Source organism: Aethina tumida, chromosome 7, assembly GCF_024364675.1.
Source record: "Aethina tumida isolate Nest 87 chromosome 7, icAetTumi1.1, whole genome shotgun sequence".
NCBI classification, from domain to species: domain Eukaryota; kingdom Metazoa; phylum Arthropoda; class Insecta; order Coleoptera; family Nitidulidae; genus Aethina; species Aethina tumida.
This window is the reverse complement of record NC_065441.1, coordinates 11694712-11715763: the sequence shown is the minus strand read 5'-3', so window position 1 is coordinate 11715763 and position 21052 is coordinate 11694712. Positions and strand designations below refer to the sequence as shown.

The following is a 21052-nucleotide window of genomic DNA, read 5'->3' as shown; positions in this document are numbered from 1 at the left end:
ATTAACTTTTCAACATACGTGTGGCTGAACTCCACCGAAATTATGCAACGTCGCGAGGAACTTATCGTCCTGGCAAAATTTCAAGACTGATAAAATAACTCGTATGCTCACCTGGAAAGTTGCCTGAGCGTAAATATAATTAACTTGAAATGAGTTGATTCGGCTTTATTTATAAATCCTAGTCGTACATTGTTAAAAATTAATTAAGTGAAACTAGAGAACCATTTTTTATTTTAATTTTTTGTTTATATATATTTATATTTTCTAATACTTATAAATGCTTTATAAATATATTTTCTAAAAAAATTAGTTTTCCAAATAGACTAAAATATAAAGAAGTATAACAACTTTAAGAACCTAAACTATATTTATGTTCAACATTTGATTTAGAAATTTAAAAAATTAATTTTTTAATAATAATATTTTAATATGTTATTTAATATTTAAACTGGAATTGCAGCAAGATATGTGATTCTGAAATTAAAAAGAGTGAATATATAATAAGAAAATTCCTGACATATTATACTTAATAAATAATAATCCTAAAAGTCAAAATATATTAAAAATTGAACCTTCAAACAAGTTTTACTTCATGTTAAACAAAAATTAATGGATAACTTTCTAATATGTAATTAACAATAATCGGGTGTTTAAGAAAACACTAATTCTCGGAGACTATGAAGTATTAAATTTAAAATTTCACAGTTGATAACAAGTAAACTTCAATCAATTTATCTAAAAGTTAATGATCCAAGTTTTAATTAAATTTTATCCGAAATTCAATTACAAATCCAGGAAAATAAAACAGGAATGCATTAAATTTATCATTGTCAATGCTTTTCAAAATGAGTCGTGCCTTCGATAAATAGTAACTTTTTATTTTTTAAATTACACTCTTGAAATTAACATTCAGACACACACACACATATATTTAACATTTGTGATAATTTCATCGCGGAAATTAATTCGTATTGCATTATTGATTTAAACATTTAATTTAGTTAGTTTACAAATATTTTTGGTTTGTAGGTTCAAACTGTCACATCGTAACAATTCATACTTTATGTTATACAGTGCAGTCATTTTATATGCAGAATCAATAAAATTATTTAATCTGTAATAAAAATGATACCAAACAATAATCAATTATTAATACTGAAAGCATTTTTTATGTTACTAAATATACATTTTATTTTCCTCCTTTATTAACAAAAATTTGTATGTATTTTAGAGTACAATGTCAAATATGTCGGAGAAAGACAATGTTTCGTCCTGTTAGCTATTTCCTGTCCTTCCTTCTGATTAAAATGATTTAAGACAAATAGTAAGTATGTTATTTATCTTCAAAAAGAAAAATATAAATTATATTATCCATATGTGTTTTATTGATGATTATACTTAATAGTTACTTATTTTTTATCTCCATAGATTTTAATTTCCTTAATAAAATGACCAATAGTATATATTTTAAAATCAAAATATTAACTAATTAAATAATTAAATTATTTTTTCGATAAGTAATATACCACTTTATTTATTTATTAATTTAGAACATAAAATATTTAGTTTATATGTATTATAGTATGAACGTCAAAATATTTTTACAAAACATTTATATAAATTTTAAACATTACTTCAAATTTAAGAGGTTTTACAACTAATAAACAGATCAATGCTAATATTTATTAAGTTATATATGATAATATATTAATAATAATATTAATAATAAATTAATAACAATACATTTTACATTTTAAATAATTTGTATAACAAATAAAAGGTAGTTACTGAAAATTATTTTTAAATAGTTGTATAGTATACCCCAAATAAATAAAAGTTCTTTTATTTTTTATTCGATTACGTGGTTAATGTATCGAAACGAAACAGCCGCTGCCACGTCTGTAAAACAACATTAAACATAACATTGTGTTGGTAGAGCATCACTATAGAATTTATATCCCCGAAAGCAATATAATTTATGCCACCTCGAAATATAAATTTATCACGTATATTCTCAAATCCCAAATTCCATTATAATACGAACGAATATTAGGAAATAAATACAAAACTTTCCCTTATATTTCCGTTATTATTTCACGATGTGCTGTATATCTGTCTATTTTATTTCAATTTATTGAAAATATGATTGTGTTTTTCTATAAATTCTTAAAAATATGATACATAGTCTGAAATTATTATTTAATATAACATATTCTTGCACATAACTGCTAAGAAGGGAAATAATTAAAAGTTAGAGGATAGTCTAAACATTTCATTATCATCCGTCAGAAACAAATTTATAAAACGTTTCCAGAATATGGGCGTAGCAAGAAATAAATTAATAGACATTTATTGAAGTTCAATAATAGTGGTCATACTATTAATCAACATACGAATGAATCAACAAAGGAGAAGCCTATAAATCAAGGAAAGACATTGAGGTTTATGATCCTATTAGAGTGTAAACGATCCCCGATGTAGTTTTTGTGTTGTAAACATGCCACCCTGAATTTAAAAGCCGAATAAAATTACGCGGCATCGACTGATAAAGGCTGAATTCTAGATTTACAACGGTGGGATTTCTGTATATAGAAGAACTGTGAACAGTATAAAGCAGATTTAAGGTTCTCTTGTGCGAAAAGAGACCGTTTTTGTAACAAAGAACGTTTGAATAAAGAGATCATTCAGCAGATCCTTTCGATTACAGTGAAGTGGCGGCATCATCATAAAATTTCTGCCAACTTAATCAGTTCCTTTATTTTTATTTTAATAGAAAGCTGAAAATGTTTTGGGGATCGGAGGCGCGGAATGTGTATTTAACTCGGTTATAAATGCAAATCGGAACGAGCGACACCCTGACATTTATTGAGTTTTATGGAATCAAAGTGAGGATGTAATTAAATATCTGGATTGTACTTTTGGGTTTAATTAAGGGTTCCATTCTTTTCTGAAATTTATTTTGATGTTCAACCTTTTCAAAATATTCGGTTAATTAAAGTTCTCTATAAACTTCACTTGTCTGTCCAAAGTTGATTTTAAGTAGGTAAGAAATAGATATTAAAACCAAGTTAAAATGCAAGGAAGCTAACTTCATAATAACGTCTTCTGTATTCTTAAAATGGAAGGAGTAGAAAGGTAGTAGGTTTTTTGCCAGCAGTCACAAAATTGAAGTTTTACACAGTTCAGCGAGTCCTTTGATGTTTACGTATTCAGTTGTTACCGGATACACGGTTTGCTGTCAATTTAACGTATCTTATAAGTTTCCGTCTACGGAATGATATAACCGGAGACCGCGATGAGTTATACGCCATGCGATATTTATTGGGACGCGTTCATTTTTATTTTGATCACGCGCTTGACTGTCAAACATGTCGGCATCGAGTAATCTTATCAAATCAAATTGTGAAAGAGTCACAGTCGGCGCAATCATGTGCGAAAAAATATTCCCGATGCCTTTGTCTGGATAAAAATTTTTTTATTCGTTGTTTACGAAAAAAAAGGAATGACTTTGTCGGATCAGGGGCCACACATTCGCAATTTTCAATAAGATTGTGTTGTCTACCACTGACACAAGTGTTTCGTTCGAGCCTAAAAACTTTATTTTACCTATGTAAAAATGTAATAACACACATTTTTTTGTTCAGGAATCCTGTATAAAAGTAGGAATTGAGAATAAATATGTACGAGGGGCTGTGCCAAATCAATTTCCAAATTTAAATATGACAATTGAATGGGACTTGATATTTCATCAGTCTATAAATCAGCAATTTTTTATTATATCGAAACAAATTGGCATCGTTAGACACGTAATTGCATTTTCTTTCTAATGAAATAACTCATTTCTATTAGGATTGTTCTCCACTAAGGAAATTAGTTTAGGTACAAATATAATTTGTATTTAGCACGTCCAAATTACCCTCAAATTTGTAAAAAACGGTTACATATTTTAGTTGTAAACTATACGGGTAACACCATATATATTTATACATATACACACAAATCTCCTTCGATTAAAATGTATTAAAACATAAAAATAAAGACTTTGGATTGATATGTAAATTTTCTTGAATCACCAAAACTTTTGTTGAAAAATACATAATAAAGCGATTACAATGTCATTCTAAACAATAACAGATAAATTTCCTCCATTTTTTAAACAAAAGAGTGAAATCTTCTTTGTGTGTTCTGATAAAAGGCTCTTGTTTTTAATAAACAGCTCAAATACCACAATAATAATGTTTAAGAGAATAATTATCTGGAATTTTTCGCAAACTTTTGAATCCCAAGTGGGCGAAACTTTCCAAGATAAAAAGCTTATGGGTCTAATATCAGCCAGAGACTACAAACATAAAACAAAAGTTTTCCTTTAATCTTTATAATGTTCATTGTAATAAGTGTATTAAATTGTTGTTCTGTATACTCAGAAAGTTTTATTTGGTACGAAATTTTATTTCACAGAATTGTCATAAAATAAAATTACGTATTAAATTCAATCTGCTTGAGAACCAAAAGCTCTAAGTTAATATTGTAAATGAAAAATGGATAAAATTAAAATACAAAATATAAGAAGAAATATTTCAAATGGATACGTAGATATCAAAGTAGAAAATCTCGTACAATTTTTGCAAATATATCTTTATAATAAATCAATTTTATATTATTACAACGATTTTAAATAATATATTTAAACCTGCAAAAGAAAAGCTTTGAATAAAAAAAAGTAAAAACAATACATATTGTGTTTCAAATAAATATCCTGTTACTTCTGTTTAATATTTGAAAAAGTTTCTTGTTATTAAAGAGAACAGATTCCACAAATGTAAAATATAGCTTTAATTCATGAAAACATACTAATACTGATTAGTAGAAATAATTGGTACAAACACAAATATGAAAGCTTTTTCCAGCTAAATTGTAATTAAGTTATGACTGATGGCCGCAAAATTAATTTAAATATATAACCATAATTCCAAATACTGTAAATTGGTAACAGATTAAATTATGAATAACGAATGCGAATAAAATTTCACAGTTATAAATCTGAAATTCGCCGAAGTACTTTGATTTTCAGTATTCAGTTTCAGTCAACAATAATTGCAACTGAAAATGCAAAATCGCCGTACATGTGACTTGAATAATCCCACACATAAAACTGATTAAAATTGACAGGAGCACTTTTAATTTGAACATTTTTAAATGCACAAAAGCAATTTCGTCTCATCTATACTTTGTACGCGCAATAAGTCACTATTGTAACTGTCTTATCTTGTAACTGTAGTTGCAATTAATAATATTTATTGTCACTTCTAAATAATAAATGGTTAATTAACATAAATTCTCTCCCGACTACAATAATCTTTGCCTGGATAAGCTTACGTAAATTCGCTCTTAATAAACCTCGTAAATCTTAAGTTTGTGAAGTTTACTCCGGCGATAATTTTACAAAAAATAGTCTGTAACATATATTTTATTTCATGATGCATCGTTTTCATTAACAACGCTGAATAACCTATGTGAAACAATGAAATATTTTTTCAGGCCGTGGCGTAATGATCTGTCTGAGTAATTTTTATTTATGGCTTTTCGTGGTTCGGAGCTAAGTTTGTCGTATTTTTTCACCTTATCATTTTCCATGTAAGAGATGAAAAAATGTTTCGTCATATTTCATGTCAATGTGTCATGACGGGGATTTAAGTTATTTTTTTATACCAGAATGAAATTGAATTAAATCTTACCTTGTATATTCCAATTAGGAGAACTACACTAAGCACTACCATGAATAATTGTGTTCCTATAATAGCAAAATATGCTATTTGTACACCTGAAAATAATATAAATATTTAATAATTTATTTATATATTATTGATTATTTTTGTTGTTGCTTATAAAATAACAATATCAAATCAAAATTTAATGAATGATTAAGTAGTAGCATTAAATTATGCAATAAACAATAACAATGACTAAAATTGCATGCATACAATGGAGTAATAAATAATAAAATATTAAATAAAAGATTAATGTAGATTTTTGTATTTATTTATAAAAACAGACATACAATTGAAGCAGAATGTCACGGTTGATACAAAAATATTTGTTAATAAAAATAAATAACAAAAAGGTATTTTTTAAAATTTTGTTAACTAGGCGGAATTAAATAATCGTGGATTCCACGGTACTTTTGAAATAATAACCCCGGGGATTCTATTAAATTTAATTGTGTGATTTTAATAGCAATGTCTCTCACGTTCTCTATTTTAAAAATTCTAAATGAAGCTTTGTGTACACATAATTGTGATGATTATTTGATAAGTTTGTTTTTGTTTAATTTTTAATTTTGCTTTAGTACCAATTACAATTTAAATTTTATTAATTATTTTAATTAAGTTTGAGTTTGTTATTTTATTAACATACTAATTTAAGGTTGATTAAATTAATTAATTATTAATTTCAAAAATAATAATTATTACATGCAGCATATAATCAATAAAGTAATTTTAACTGAATTGAATCATTCAATTAATAAACAAATTATTTAATTTTACTATATATAAACTTATTATTAAAATTTATTAGAACATTGCATAATTTAATAGATTTCTCAGTGATAATAAAACTGCAAGCTAAACAAAAGTTAAAAGAAAATACACAAGCATAAACATATTGATTTTTGTCATCGAGAAACCAAGGTTATTATTAATTATAATTAATTAGTAAAAAAAATATAATAATTATATACATTAATTTACATATTTACCATAATATACATCTTCTAGTGATGTGAACTTATTTACGTTGACATTTATTCTCCAACTATACAACAGGACGACAAAAATGGATACATTCTGAAAAAGAAAACATAATTTTAAACATAGACAAAATTTCTTTATATATACTTAATACATATTATTTAACAATAGTTGAAATGGAATTATAAATAAGATTGATCTTTCTTTCCTCCCTAATCTCATATTTTCTTGGTTATTATATATTTAATAAGACATCTGGCTAGTAAATATGAAATTAGCATAAGTTTATCTATATGTTAACGAGTCACTGACTAAAGTGCTTGTCCGTATTCCAAGTTGGCCGTTTGATTGCTTGCTAATCTGCATACAATATTCAAATGAAATTACGGAATCGCTGATATGTTTGCAATTGTAGGAAATATGGTAAATAGGTGAGTTCAGGCTGCACTACTTGCCAAAACAAATGTATAAATTGTTCCTGCATGCAGGAAAGATCAGAGAAGCAATATACATAATGGTTTAGGTACTAGTTCCAGAATTAGTGTAAGTTTGACAAAGGATTTATTATAACTGCAATTTCGTTAGATTTAAATTCTATGCAATGTAAACAGGCGATTCCACTTTATGAAACGTATATTGCTAATGTAAATTGAAATTTAAGCTTCTTATCACGCATTTATCTAGTTACTATTTCAGGGTTCATTCCCTTTTACATTGCGTGATTAATGTATTTTAGTATGCATTATTCATTAGTCATTCAAAATTGCGTATAAAATAATTTTGTTTATTTAAATTAAAATTATTTCTATCTTCTTATATTCCAAGCTGCACGATTAAATTCTACTTTTAATGGTTTTGCTGTCAAATAATCTTATCCGAATTGTTGCCTTAGTTAAACGCTTATGTGCAAAGTTCTCGGCAATGTAAAAACTTTAAAATTAATGTGACAAAAATAAATTAAAAGCTTAAAAAGGCATTTCAATTGCCCAATAAGGAAAGTTTGAGCAATGAGTTTTGATAGTTTGCAAAACTTTATGGAAAACTTCCGCAACGAAAAGTTTTGAATGGAAAGCACCTTATTCCTAAACTTTCTGAATGATAGGCTGAAGGAAACATAAAATAGGAAATTCAATTACGCATATAAAAACCAATGAGGAATCTCTGCCACGTGTAAACATGTAAATAACGTTCAGGGTGGCAAAATGTCTTAAGGTTCTTTGTGGTTGCTGCGACGCAATTTAATAACCATCATATGGCAACTTTGTCATATACGCAAAACTTATTAACCCAAAAGGAACCTTTGTTTTGAATACTTGTTATAAAGTGATGTTGGTGCACAAGGCATATAATTTTGTTCTCGTGCAAGATTTTAAACAAGCAATTTACGTCATGAATAAGGCTCTAGACTAAATCTTGAAAGGCATTACGAGCATTTATTACTGCACCAATTTGCCCTCCATGTCAAACTACTTAAGAATTTATTGCTCACTAGAAAATTATCCACTTATCGCAATCTCATGAATTTATAATAATATGTAAGTGAATATATTAATGTGGAACGCGAAATTTAGTCTAAGGCACTTGGAATATTTGCATATGTTTATACAATATGTGAAATTGAAGACATAAAATATTTGTTAGAGCATTTGTCAACATTGGCAACGTCTAATGCGCAACCCCCTCCCCGTAGTTAGTTAGGGTGAATTAGCTTTAAGTTACTTACTTTTAAGTCAGCTCGAGAGCAACACACAACGTTCAGATGCTCCGAGCAAAATAAACAGAAAAATCACAAACTTGGCAGTTTTACTAGTCCAGCACATACAAAACATTGGTCCTTCGAGCAGAAACTATTACACATACAAAACATTGGTCCTTCGAGCCGGATTACGTGTACAAGATCAACAAGAAGCAAGGGCGAACGGAAAACACCTGTTCAACACACAGAAGAATACGTGGCGATAAGTTCCGTCGTACCGAAAACAGCAATTAGTGTTCAATTGGCAACGGTTCCAGTTGAAATAACCAGTGCAGGCAAGTCAAGTTTGGATTTGGCATCGATTCCAGAAGAATTCCAGCAAAGGGAAGTCTAATCAACAATCATAGCAACATCAAGGTCATTTCAAGAACATACCAGGGTTTCAAGTCAAAAGGGCCTGCATTGCACGTGTCCACAACCATTGGTTTCAAGTCGAAAGGCCTGCGTAACACGTGTCTACAACCACTTGAGTCGGTAAGTTTGTTTCCCATCTACTACCTGCATGCACATTTGCCAATTTAAAAAATCCTTTACATTTGAAAAACAAAACGATCACAATGTCTACTGAAAGCATTAAGAAATTACAATGTAAACGTCGTACAATCAAAGGCAAGCTGACCAGGTTGCAAAATTACGTAAACTCTATAGACACCGCAAACATTAATGACGAATTAATAGCACAATTAAGAATTCGTTTGGAAAAACATTCGTGTATATTAGATGAATTTTCTACCATTTGTACAGAAATAGACTACCTAGAAGATAATGAGGATAGTTCTGAATTGGCGGAGTTTGAAGATTCATTCTATGACGTTACAACAAAAATTACTAGATTAATCAACGATTATCCCATAAATAATCAAACACAATCGAATACGTCATCATCAGATACAGTCGCGAGCAATCCAATTACAGGTATAAAATTGCCTACAATAAATCTACCTTGTTTTAAGGGCCACTATGACGGTTGGCTAGAATTTCGCGATGCATTTAAGTCATTGATACATGCAAATGAATCTTTGTCCGACGTTCAAAAACTTTATTATTTGCGCTCGTGTCTTCAAGGGGATGCTGCTCGTATAATCGAATCCATTGAAATTACTGCATATAATTATAATATTACTTGGCAATTGTTGGAAGATAGGTTCGAGAACAAGTCCCTAATAATTCACAATCATGTTAAAGCCATTTTCGATCATCCAAATGTTACAAAGGAATCACATGTTCAATTGCGAGATCTCTACGACTCTGTGACAAAAAACTTGCGTGCTCTAAAATCTTTGGGCGAGCCTACAGATACGTGGGATACTCTTATAATTTACATAATCGCAACCAAAATGGACGATATTACCCGACGCGAATGGGAGATCGTCAACAACAACTCACAAATTCCAAACATGGCGGATATGTATAAATTTCTAAAAGGGCGTTGTGAGCTTTTAGAGAAACTCGAACATGAAAGGTCTAAAAAGCCAAAGAACAAACCATTCAAATCAAGCGCATATGCCACCACTGTGTCTGTCAAGGTCAGTTGTTATTATTGTAAAAAGGATCACGCAATTTACAACTGTAATAAATTTAAAGGGCTCTCAATAAATGACCGTATCTCAGAAACTAAAAGGCTCAAGCTGTGTCTAAACTGTTTAAGACAGGGACATAACACAAAAACATGCCATTCATTTAGTTGTCGAAAATGTGGCAAAAGGCATAATACCTTACTACATATTGAGACACATGTTGCAAGTGAAATTGTCACTGACCCTGAAGTGCCAGTTACCATTGTCAGTCACTCGGTGGCAAATGAACAAAAGCAAGTCTACTTGTCAACGGTCTTAATTCATGTAACAGATGCACAAGGCAACAATCAAGTTCTACGTGCACTACTTGACAACGGGTCCCAAAGTTCATTTGTGACTGAAAGGGCTGTTAAAATGTTAAATTTAGATAAACACAAAACCCAATTTAAAATTTCTGGTGTTGGTCAAACTATATCGGAGATTCAATATCAAACAATACTCGACATTTCTTCTGTTCAAGGTTCATTCAAAACATGCGTTTCATGTTTCATTATGAATAAGATCACAGAACCCATACCTTCTACTACAATGCCAAAATATAACTTTACACTTCCAAGTCGTATTACTTTGGCAGATCCAACCTTCAATATATGCAATGATATCGACATCCTATTGGGTGCCGACATATTTTGGAAGGTTCTACTGCCTGAGCGTGTTTCACTGGGAAAACATAATCCTATGCTGCAAAATACGTCCTTTGGGTGGATCGTTATAGGAGGTTGGAGTAAAGGGAATCAGAGGCATTCAGTCAATTGTTTAGTCGTAAACAAAACTGATGAAATCGTGAAGCGTTTTTGGGAAATAGAGGAAATAGGTGATTCGTATCAAATATTTAATGAAAGGGAACAGTTTTGCGAGAATCATTTTAAAGATCATTATGAGCGCGACTCGTCTGGCAGATTCATTGTACGAATTCCGTTTAACGACAAAAAGGGTCAGCTAGGCGAATCAAGGCAAGGAGCATTAAATAGATTTCAGTCGCTAGAAAGAAAATTGGCGAAAAATACCCATTTAAAACAAAGTTACGATGAATTCATGCAAGAATATATCGACCTAGGACACATGAAACAAGTCGAGGATGTAGGTGATGAGAAGATTGGTACTCATTATTATTTACCTCATCATGCGGTTTTAAAAGAATCAAGTTTGACAACAAAAATACGTGTTGTATTTGATGCGTCGGCCAAGACAAGTAGCGGTCTTTCGCTAAATGATGTTCAATGCAGCGGCCCGACCATACAAAATGAGTTGTTTTCCATACTATTGAGATTCCGAATTAATCAATATGTTCTCACAGGAGATATATCAAAAATGTATCGTCAAGTTCTGGTTCATCCTGATGAACGATGCATGCAAAGAATATTTTGGAGGTTCAACAAAAATGAAGCAATACAAACCTATGAGCTGGCAACCGTAACTTACGGCACAGCATCAGCACCATTCTTAAGTGTTAGATGTTTGAAACAATTAGCTATGGATCATTCAACAGAGTTTCCTGAAATTAGCAGGATCATTGAGAATGATTTCTATGTAGACGATGTGATTACGGGTGCTAATTCAAAGGCGGAGTTACTGCGCATTCAGCGAGAACTGTCAAACATCTTACAACGGGGCAAGTTCGAACTGCGCAAATGGTTGTGTAATGATTCAGAATTGTTATCTAAATTTCAAGTAAATAACAATTTAAATGTTGGATTAATTCATTTGGGACCAAATGACAATAATAAGACGCTTGGTATACTATGGAATGCTTGTAACGATATTATTCAATTTGAAACAAGTCAACTTAAATGTTCTCAACAACTTCCAACCAAACGTTTCATTTTGTCAACAATAGGTCAAATATTTGATCCTTTGGGATTGATTGCACCTGTCACAATTTTGGGAAAAATCCTTATTCAAAAATTGTGGTTACAAAAACTAGATTGGGATGATCCCATATCTGGTCATTTATCCATTCTATGGTCAGAGTTTGTAAATAATATTCAAAATTTGAATAACTTGAAAATTGATCGGTTTGTGTTGAAGCCAGAGTACGAGGAATGTGAGCTCCACGGTTTTGCAGACGCGTCTGAAGCGGCTTACGGTGCCTGTATTTACCTACGATGTAAGGTTAAAAATCAGTACTTTGTTCAAATGCTTTGTTCCAAATCAAAGGTTGCACCAATTAAACAGGTATCATTGCCAAGGCTTGAATTATGCGCTGCAACATTACTCGCAAAATTAACAGACAAGGTACGACGATCAATCAGACTCAACATTCAAGCACAATTATTTTGGTCAGATTCCACGATTGTTCTTTGTTGGATACGAGGTTGTCCATCGCGTTGGAAAACCTTTGTTGCAAATCGCGTGGGTGTGATTCAATCACTTACAAAACAAGAACAATGGAATCATGTAAGGTCTCAGTCAAATCCTGCAGATTTATTATCACGAGGTACGAATGCAGATGCTTTAAAAACCTCCACGTTTTGGTCAAATGGCCCACAGTGGCTCATTAAAGATAAGTCAGAATGGCCAGAATTTACGGAATCTGAACCGAATATAATTCCAGAGCAAAAAACTGTTTGTTTGCAAACAACCATTACAGACGAATCCATCTTCATACGATATTCGTCGATAACAAAATTAAAGCGCGTTGTTGCATACATGTTAAGATTTATTTCAAATTGTAAGGAAAAAAAACTATCTGGCCCTCTGAGCTGTACCGAATTAAAAAATTCTATGGTAGTTTTGCTACGTGTAATGCAACAAACAACATTTGTTACTGAGTATAATGATTTGGTAAATAAAAGGCCAATTAATAAAAAAAGCAGACTATTGTCTTTAAATCCGTTTATTGATAACGACAATTTAATACGTGTGGGTGGTCGATTAGTTAACGGTGATTATAATTTTAACAAAAAACATCCTGTCATCTTACCAAAGAGTCATGTTTTAACAGAATTGGTCCTCAGAAATGAGCATGTCAGACTGTTACATTGCGGACCTCAACAATTATTATATTCCGTACGGGATAATTATTGGCCAATCTCAGGTCGCACCGTATGTCGAGGAATAATTCGGAAATGTATTCGATGTTTTAAGGCTAAGCCAACGAATATGGAATATTTGATGGGAAATCTGCCTGAATGCCGCGTTAATCAGTTCAATCCTTTCACAAACGTTGGTTTGGATTACGCAGGACCATTTTTGTTGAAAGATAGAATAACAAGAGGTGCTAAAATCATAAAGGCTTATGTCTGTGTCTTCGTTTGCATGGCTTCAAAGGCTATCCATTTAGAATTATTAACTAATTTGAGCACAGAGGCATTTTTACAAATGTTAAAAAGGTTCATCGCTAGACGAGGTTTGCCCTCCAACATATATTCCGACAATGCCACCACCTTTGTTGGTGCAGACTCCGCATTGAAAGAAGCATTTCTGTTTGTTGACACTAACGTAGATAATATTAATCAATTTTTGAATAAAGAAGGTATTACGTGGCATTTCATTCCTGCGCGATCACCTAATTTTGGAGGTATATGGGAAGCTGGTGTTAAAAGCTTTAAACATCACTTGAGGCGAATATTAGGCAATGATAAGTTTACGTTTGAAGAGTTTTATACGGTAATGTCACAGATTGAAGCAGTTTTAAACTCGCGTCCAATAAGTCCATTATCAACAAATCCAGATGATTTATCTCCGTTAACGCCGGGTCATTTTCTAATTGGCAAATGTTTAACTTCAATTCCTGAACCTGTCCTTTCCCACATTCCTGTCAACCGACTCAATAATTATCAGCGACTGGATCAACTGAAACACCACTTTTGGCAACGTTGGCAAAAAGAGTACGTGTCCGAACTCCAAGCCAGGTTGAAATGGAAACAAGCGGGTCAACACATCCTCAAACCAGGACATCTAGTCATCATTAAGGACGATCAACTGCCCCCTCTACAGTGGCGTATGGGACGCATTCTTGAGTTACATCCTGGTGAAGATGGAGAAGTGCGTGTAGTGAGTGTAAAAAGCACAACCGGTGTGCTAAAACGAGCAATTTCGAAAGTGTGTGCGCTACCTTGTGATTGACTTTTCTATTATGACTCCTATTCTGATTTCCAATGTATTAATTATATTTATTTGTCTATTGAAAATTGTATTTTCAAGGCGGGCGGCATGTTAGAGCATTTGTCAACATTGGCAACGTCTAATGCGCAACCCCCTCCCCGTAGTTAGTTAGGGTGAATTAGCTTTAAGTTACTTACTTTTAAGTCAGCTCGAGAGCAACACACAACGTTCAGATGCTCCGAGCAAAATAAACAGAAAAATCACAAACTTGGCAGTTTTACTAGTCCAGCACATACAAAACATTGGTCCTTCGAGCAGAAACTATTACACATACAAAACAATATTCTTTGGTATTAATTAGGCTTAAACTTTTAGTTTTTATTGTTAAGGTAAGAAAGTGTTTTTCTTTTGGTTATTGTATTTGACATGAAAGGCAATGTTTATTATAGTTAAGTTATTAAAATCTGCTTCAATTGTTAAATGTATTTGACGTTGCCTAAAAAGATAAAATATTAAATACTTAATTAAAATATTAAATATTAAATGAAGTAGATAATGTAATGTTTTCCTCAAGAGAGACTTAATATTCCCTTCAAACATAAAAATTGTACGATTTAAAGGAATTTGACTTAACAAATTAGGAAAAATGTTTAAAGTACATTATTTCTAGATATTTAGATGCTACAAGCCGTGAATAAATAATAATTGGCTTAAATATAACATCAAACAGCCAACAATCTTGCTTATTAGTTCTTTCTAAGTCAATTTATCAAATTATGGATTTTTGAGACATTCTATAATATGCTCCAATTATAACAAAACTTGATGTATCCATTCGTCTATATTAAGGCAAAAAAAACATTTTGACGGTTATTTGTTGAGTTTGAATTCTTTTAAATTAATATGATATTTAGTATTCATTACATATTTGTTGAAGACAAATAAAATTGTAAAACTGTTACCATATTTTGGGACCCATGAAAATCCAGTTTCCTGACATAATAATGCCAACACATTGCTAGTGATAATTTGGTGTGCTACCAACATTTTAATGTGCATTTGTTAACGTGACCAATACGGTAATTAAAGACTCCAGTAAAAATTTGGCATCTCATTAGATCAATACGAAAGAGTGTCAATGAGTATCGTAAACTTTTTAAACATTTACTCCAAACTAAACACCAAAAATTAATGAAATCTGACCATTGAATCTCTGTCATTCAGTACAACAAACTATTACAAACTATTAACCAACTTTGAACTACTGAGCAGTTATAAATTGATAATTTGACACAAGGTGAAAGACACACAACCGTTGATGCCTCAAATGTAAACCTTTCCCAGTCTCTTTGATGTGAAATGAATATTATATTATTTTAAAGGGTTAACTGTAAACAAACTTCCGTAATGTTAGATGTAACCATAAGGAAATCAAACTATTTTGCATGTTCGAATTTACATCTTGCAAGTATTAATTTATTTTAAATCATATTATATTTAATAGAATTTCATATGAATGAATTGAACACGACTCATTACTATTCATAGAATCGTATTTATTGAACAGATATGTGATTCAATAAACCACAAATTTCTCTATATTGTGTATAAAATATGACACTTTATAAAAGGAATAAGATCACTGCACGAAGATACAATCTTAAAACTCTAAAACGGTTCTACAGTCGAAGCTTATCACGTTGTGGAAGATATTAATACAATCTAGCTACATTGTCGGCATTTTGTGTTATTATTGCCCGGAGAAATACAATACAAATACAAGATTTTATTACGTGAAATGAGTGCGAAGTGTATTTATACGATAAACACTGAGCCTTATCATGAGTAAAATTCAGTTTTCTTCTATTATCCGCGGCACCAAGCAATGTGTGAATTTAAATGTTTGCTTTGCGGATTCCTACGGTAAACCTATCTATATTCGATTTACTTTCACAATATGCAGCAATTTACATATATTTCGTAGGGAATTATTTTCTTGTCCGTGGACGTTCGTAGATAGGAAAAGTAACTGTTACCGGACACGATCGTCTTGGGAAACATTACTAAAAAGATTTTTAGGTTTCTGCCTCTCAGGAGACTTGTTTGCTATGAAAACATCGGTAAGTTATGTGGATAAAAACCTGTGGAAGAGAAGGAAAAAATAATTAAAGGGTTTTTTTATCTGGAGATACACAAACGAGCTCTATAATATTTTTCTTTTAGGTCAAAAGGGGTGTAAAAACTTAATTTAGAAATGTTTTATTTTAACGTATTATATATTTCTCACTTTTTATATAAACACTGACTAGAAATAATAGAAGGGAAAATGACCTGCAACAGTTTTGTTAAAATTGTTTCTAATGTTTTTTTATTATAAAGTACAAATAGTAACTTGTAATAATATTATATATATGAACTGACCAATAGTCAACAGATTTATCTAAGACTGAATAACACTGTGGTGCTGTTCAAAAAGTTGTCCATGTGCTTTCAAACCCTAAGTGAAAACCATTGTAATGCAACGTAAACTTCCCCTTTATATGCGGAGAAGTTTAAAAATATTTTTCTGATTGTCGAAGTCAGAGCAGAAAGTAAAATTGAATCAATTTCGTAAAAATGGTGCCCCGCCGTCTTGTATGATATCATTCCCAATTGCTCTTTCAGGTCGGAAAGAAGCGAACGCTGAATCAACAACTTTCTTCGAAACTGTTCCGAGTGGTTGAAATGTACCTATTATATAAAAATCCCGACACGTCTCCTAAAACCTTTAATGATGGTTTGTATGTACAAAATAAGATTACGATTTTTTTAATTAACAAATATTTTCAGATATTTTTATGCTAGGATTATAAACAAATCTCTAATAAATATTTAGAGAAAAAGGGATTCGACCATCCAAATATGAAAAAAATTATTAATAAAAATTATTGTTGGAATATGTTATCCAGAAAAATTTGGAACGAACTAAACCTTGAAGATTGACGTAATTTTATTTAAAATTTAATACTAGGAGTCCCGGATCATTCATAGGATTTAATCCCGTTTCGAAATTAACTTTGAAAGTGAACCTAAGTAGAGACTTTACTCCATATATTTTAATGAGTTTCCATTAATTTTGAAGTTCATTGTTTCATATTTTAATAAGGTTTCTAAGCAAAAATCAGTTTTAACACTTATTTTATTAAATATACTTACTAAAGTATATACAGCAGCAGTAACAGCAGCCTGTCTTGGATTTAATAAGCGGCAACATCCCCGATGCGTTAGGTTATCATAAGGGTAAAGGAGTGTGGCCTTCATTATGGACTACAACATAACGGAATCTGAAACGAAAATTGCATCATTAATCCAAGCGCTTTTCCCCAAAACAATAACGTAATATAAATACTAAAATGGGGTAATATAATAAAATTTTAATACTTAATGTACATCTTTTGTTTTTTATCCTAAACTTTTCATTAGCCGGCAAAATAAGGAACAAAGAAGAAAGTAAGTCAAAAATCTTGATGCGAAAATAAAATCCAATTATGGAAACAATTTCTGTCGAAGTGAATGACAAAAAATTGCACAGAAAAGTATAAAAATCCCAGTTTTATTGTGAAGTTCCTTTTTGGTGGGTGAGTTATTTTAGTTGTCTTAGGAGAGAAGTTTCCACGGGTTATTATGGGCCCACTGCCATTCGCCGCCTCCCTCGTGGTTTACACAGCCGGTTCATGTTTGAACATTCCCTTAATTATTTCGGAACACCAAAAAGGCACTAAATTGTCATTTTAACTTAAATTACTTGCTTGTTTTAATAATGAACCCGGTCTATGAATATTATCCACATCGTAAACTTTAAGTAGCACGCAACCTAGATCCCTTAACTTCGGAAAGTAAAATATGTGGCGGAATTAAGCTCTCTATTTAAATAGAAATAGAAAATTTAACTGGCTTAAGACATTTTTTCAGTATTTTCAAAAAATGTAATCAAAATATCTTTTTTAGAAAAATATTGAACTCCTAGCTTCATCCAAGACGAAATTAAAACATACTATTTGTAAAAAACGTTAAAAACGCATTCATAAGAAGAATAAATAAAAAAATATTAAAATTTGAAGTCAATCAGAAAATATATTGTCGGTTTTTGATATTCGTAACACTTTAATGGTATGGGGTGCTATAACTTATGGTAGCAGGTCATATTCAGCTTTCCTTAGTGGCAATATCACGTTTAAGCGATGTGTAAATGACGTTTTGGTGTCTTATTTTCATCCCTATATAAGAAGAAATCTCAGATTAACTTTTCAATAAGATAATGCCCACCCACATATTGCCAGGAGTACATTATATTAACTTCCTAGAAGTCTCCCAGGTGAATTTACTGCCATGATCACCCAGATGTTCAGACCTTTCCCCAATCGACAATGTCTAGGATAAGATGGGGCGACACTTAACAAATCTACAGCGCCCTCCACAGACTCTTAATGGCATAAGATTTCAGATTCAGTCCGCCTTGGATTAGATACCACAAGAAAATGTCGATAATCTCATTAGATCGATGCTACGACGCGTCATTATCAAAGAGGAGGTCCGGCCCATTATTAGCTTCTGACAATTTATGCTTTAAGATTGTTGTTTAATATTTTAATCAATTATTATTCTGTAAGAAATCAATTATATCGAGGTATTACATGCAGTATATATTTTATTATTCAGAACTCTGTATTATTAGGATTTTCTGTGTAATACAATATTTTTCTTCTCGTCAACTTACTCTTTGTTAAAGATCCTATTCCTGTTACAAAAAGGTGCCAATTAGCAGTCATTAGTAGCACATGTAAGTATATGTCGGCTAATGACCGTTTTTTTTTGTTAACAAGTATATTATATATGTGAAAATAAACTTAAATTTTTTTGTTTGTTTCAGATTATATTTTCTAACCCTTAGTTAAGAAAATCATAAAAATAAAATGTATCTAATGTATATTGTTGCCATATCTTGTACATATTGTGTATTTAATAAATAAAAATAATAATATAATACATTAAAAATATTAAAATATTGTAAATCAAAAATATTAACATATTACTAATATTAATATTTTTAATCGTTGAAATATACGACCAATTAATTTATTCTACAGAATAAACCATAATACTTTTAATTAATACGTATGGAACAGCCTATTAATTTACACGTATACAAATATTTTATCTGGAAATAAAAATAAAATGATTAAATCATGCGAATAAATGATAATATTTACACTCAATAATTTCGATTACTACAATTCAAGCAGAAATGCCACATTTGTCACAAACAATGTAATAAAAAATAATTAATGTAAAAATATCAGAGAATATTCAATTATGTTTAAAATATATTGTTCCTTTTTTAATTTCACCCCCATAAATTCACAAAAACATGCCGTAATCTATTAGTTTTCCAAGTAAATACAAAGTTTTAAGAAACAATAAGAACTTTTGATTAAGTACGTGAGTGAACATTCTATTTGTATTATTTACAAGGAACTTCAAAGGCAAAAGCGAAGTAACTTGCCAAACCTTATCTAACTTACAATTCGACATTATTTTTCATATGACAAAATTAACTAGGAAAGTTCCATATCTGCAAACTAGTGTACAAAAGAAAATACTGACAAACAAAATAGTTAATAAATATTCAAATTACATATGCATACGTAGTAACATGAATACGTTATAACAAATACCAGTAATATCCATTAGCAACGAAATGTTCTGAGAAACTTTCAAAGTTCAGGAACACAACAAATTTAAACAGGACTAATTCATAGACTTGAGCTTGTAGAACACAATTATTTGTGAAACTGAGTAAAAATAATTATTTCGTGTAAAATATAATTTGAGATGAAACAAATTACTTGACAAATTGTTTTCCTGAAATTACCTTCCTAGTAAATCAAGTAAATGTGCAAACTTTAAGCCACTACATACTGTTCCCAGCATGTTAATGTTAAGTTTTAGTCAGCTGGGAATTATTTGTTAAAAACAAAGGGCCAATGTTTATGTGGATAGCTTAGTCCCACACATCCTTGGTGTTCGGTACTTACTGTGCATAATAAAATTTATATTATCCTATTTCTTCTATGGAAGAAGAAGAAGGAGTTATATATTAGCTATTAGATACTTCAATTATTAAAAAAAGTAATTAATATCAAACTTTTCTTTTATTTTTAAATTAGTAATTTTAATTAGTTAATTAAATTTATTTTATAGAAAGAGCACCAATAAAAATAGTCCAAACCAAATCCTTTCCACGTGTCGATATTCATTCGGATACACATATTTTTACTAATCAACATTTTCGGCTTTAATGGACTTCATGCTTCCGTGACATTTCTCTCCACAAAAGCTTCATTGACGACACCGCGATGGCGGGCGGCAAAAGCATTTTGTCTCCGTGTGCGGATTCAATTTCTAGATATAAATTGAGTTTTTGATAAACTAATGTGATATTCTATCGTCGGCGCTTCATATCCGGCAAACATATTCGCTCTGATGTACGTTTCTTTGTCATTCATTCATTCCATGTGCCGTGATGCAAATATGCGTGAAAATATATAAATCCCATTCCCTAACTGTGCGAGATAATGCAACTTGCTTTTTTTTCCTGTGTGACAAAAAAATCGCACGCCTGCCATAACAAAGAATTATTATACCTGTCCCGTGGTAAATTGAAAACGTGGGGTTTGTGAATTTAACGTGTTATGCATATATTTTTTAAGTGTTGGAGGTGTTTATTACATACATGTGTTTCTGCTTGTTTATCATAATGTTCGTTCATTTAGTACAGGCAGATGTGCTGAACAGATTTGTGAAAATATATTGTCCTGCATTAAAAATATCTGTCCCAAAGTAGGGCAGTAATTTTGTGTTAATGTATAATGGACTACATGTGT

The 21052-nt window shown here is 31.0% G+C and overlaps 1 protein-coding gene across 2 annotated transcripts in view; it reads right to left on the bottom strand.

The window, feature by feature from the left end:
• The window catches only part of LOC109606031 (uncharacterized), a 64570-nt gene that overhangs the window by 7492 nt on the left and 36026 nt on the right, over positions 1 to 21052 (bottom strand). For both annotated transcript variants that reach the window (XM_049970117.1, XM_049970116.1), the window contains 3 exons: positions 17325 to 17452; positions 6758 to 6845; positions 5736 to 5821 (listed from right to left, as the gene is read on the bottom strand). In XM_049970117.1, coding sequence (XP_049826074.1) covers positions 5736 to 5821; positions 6758 to 6845; positions 17325 to 17429 — 279 coding nt within the window. In that variant the 5' untranslated portion in view covers positions 17430 to 17452. The remainder of the gene's footprint in view (positions 1 to 5735; positions 5822 to 6757; positions 6846 to 17324; positions 17453 to 21052) is intronic.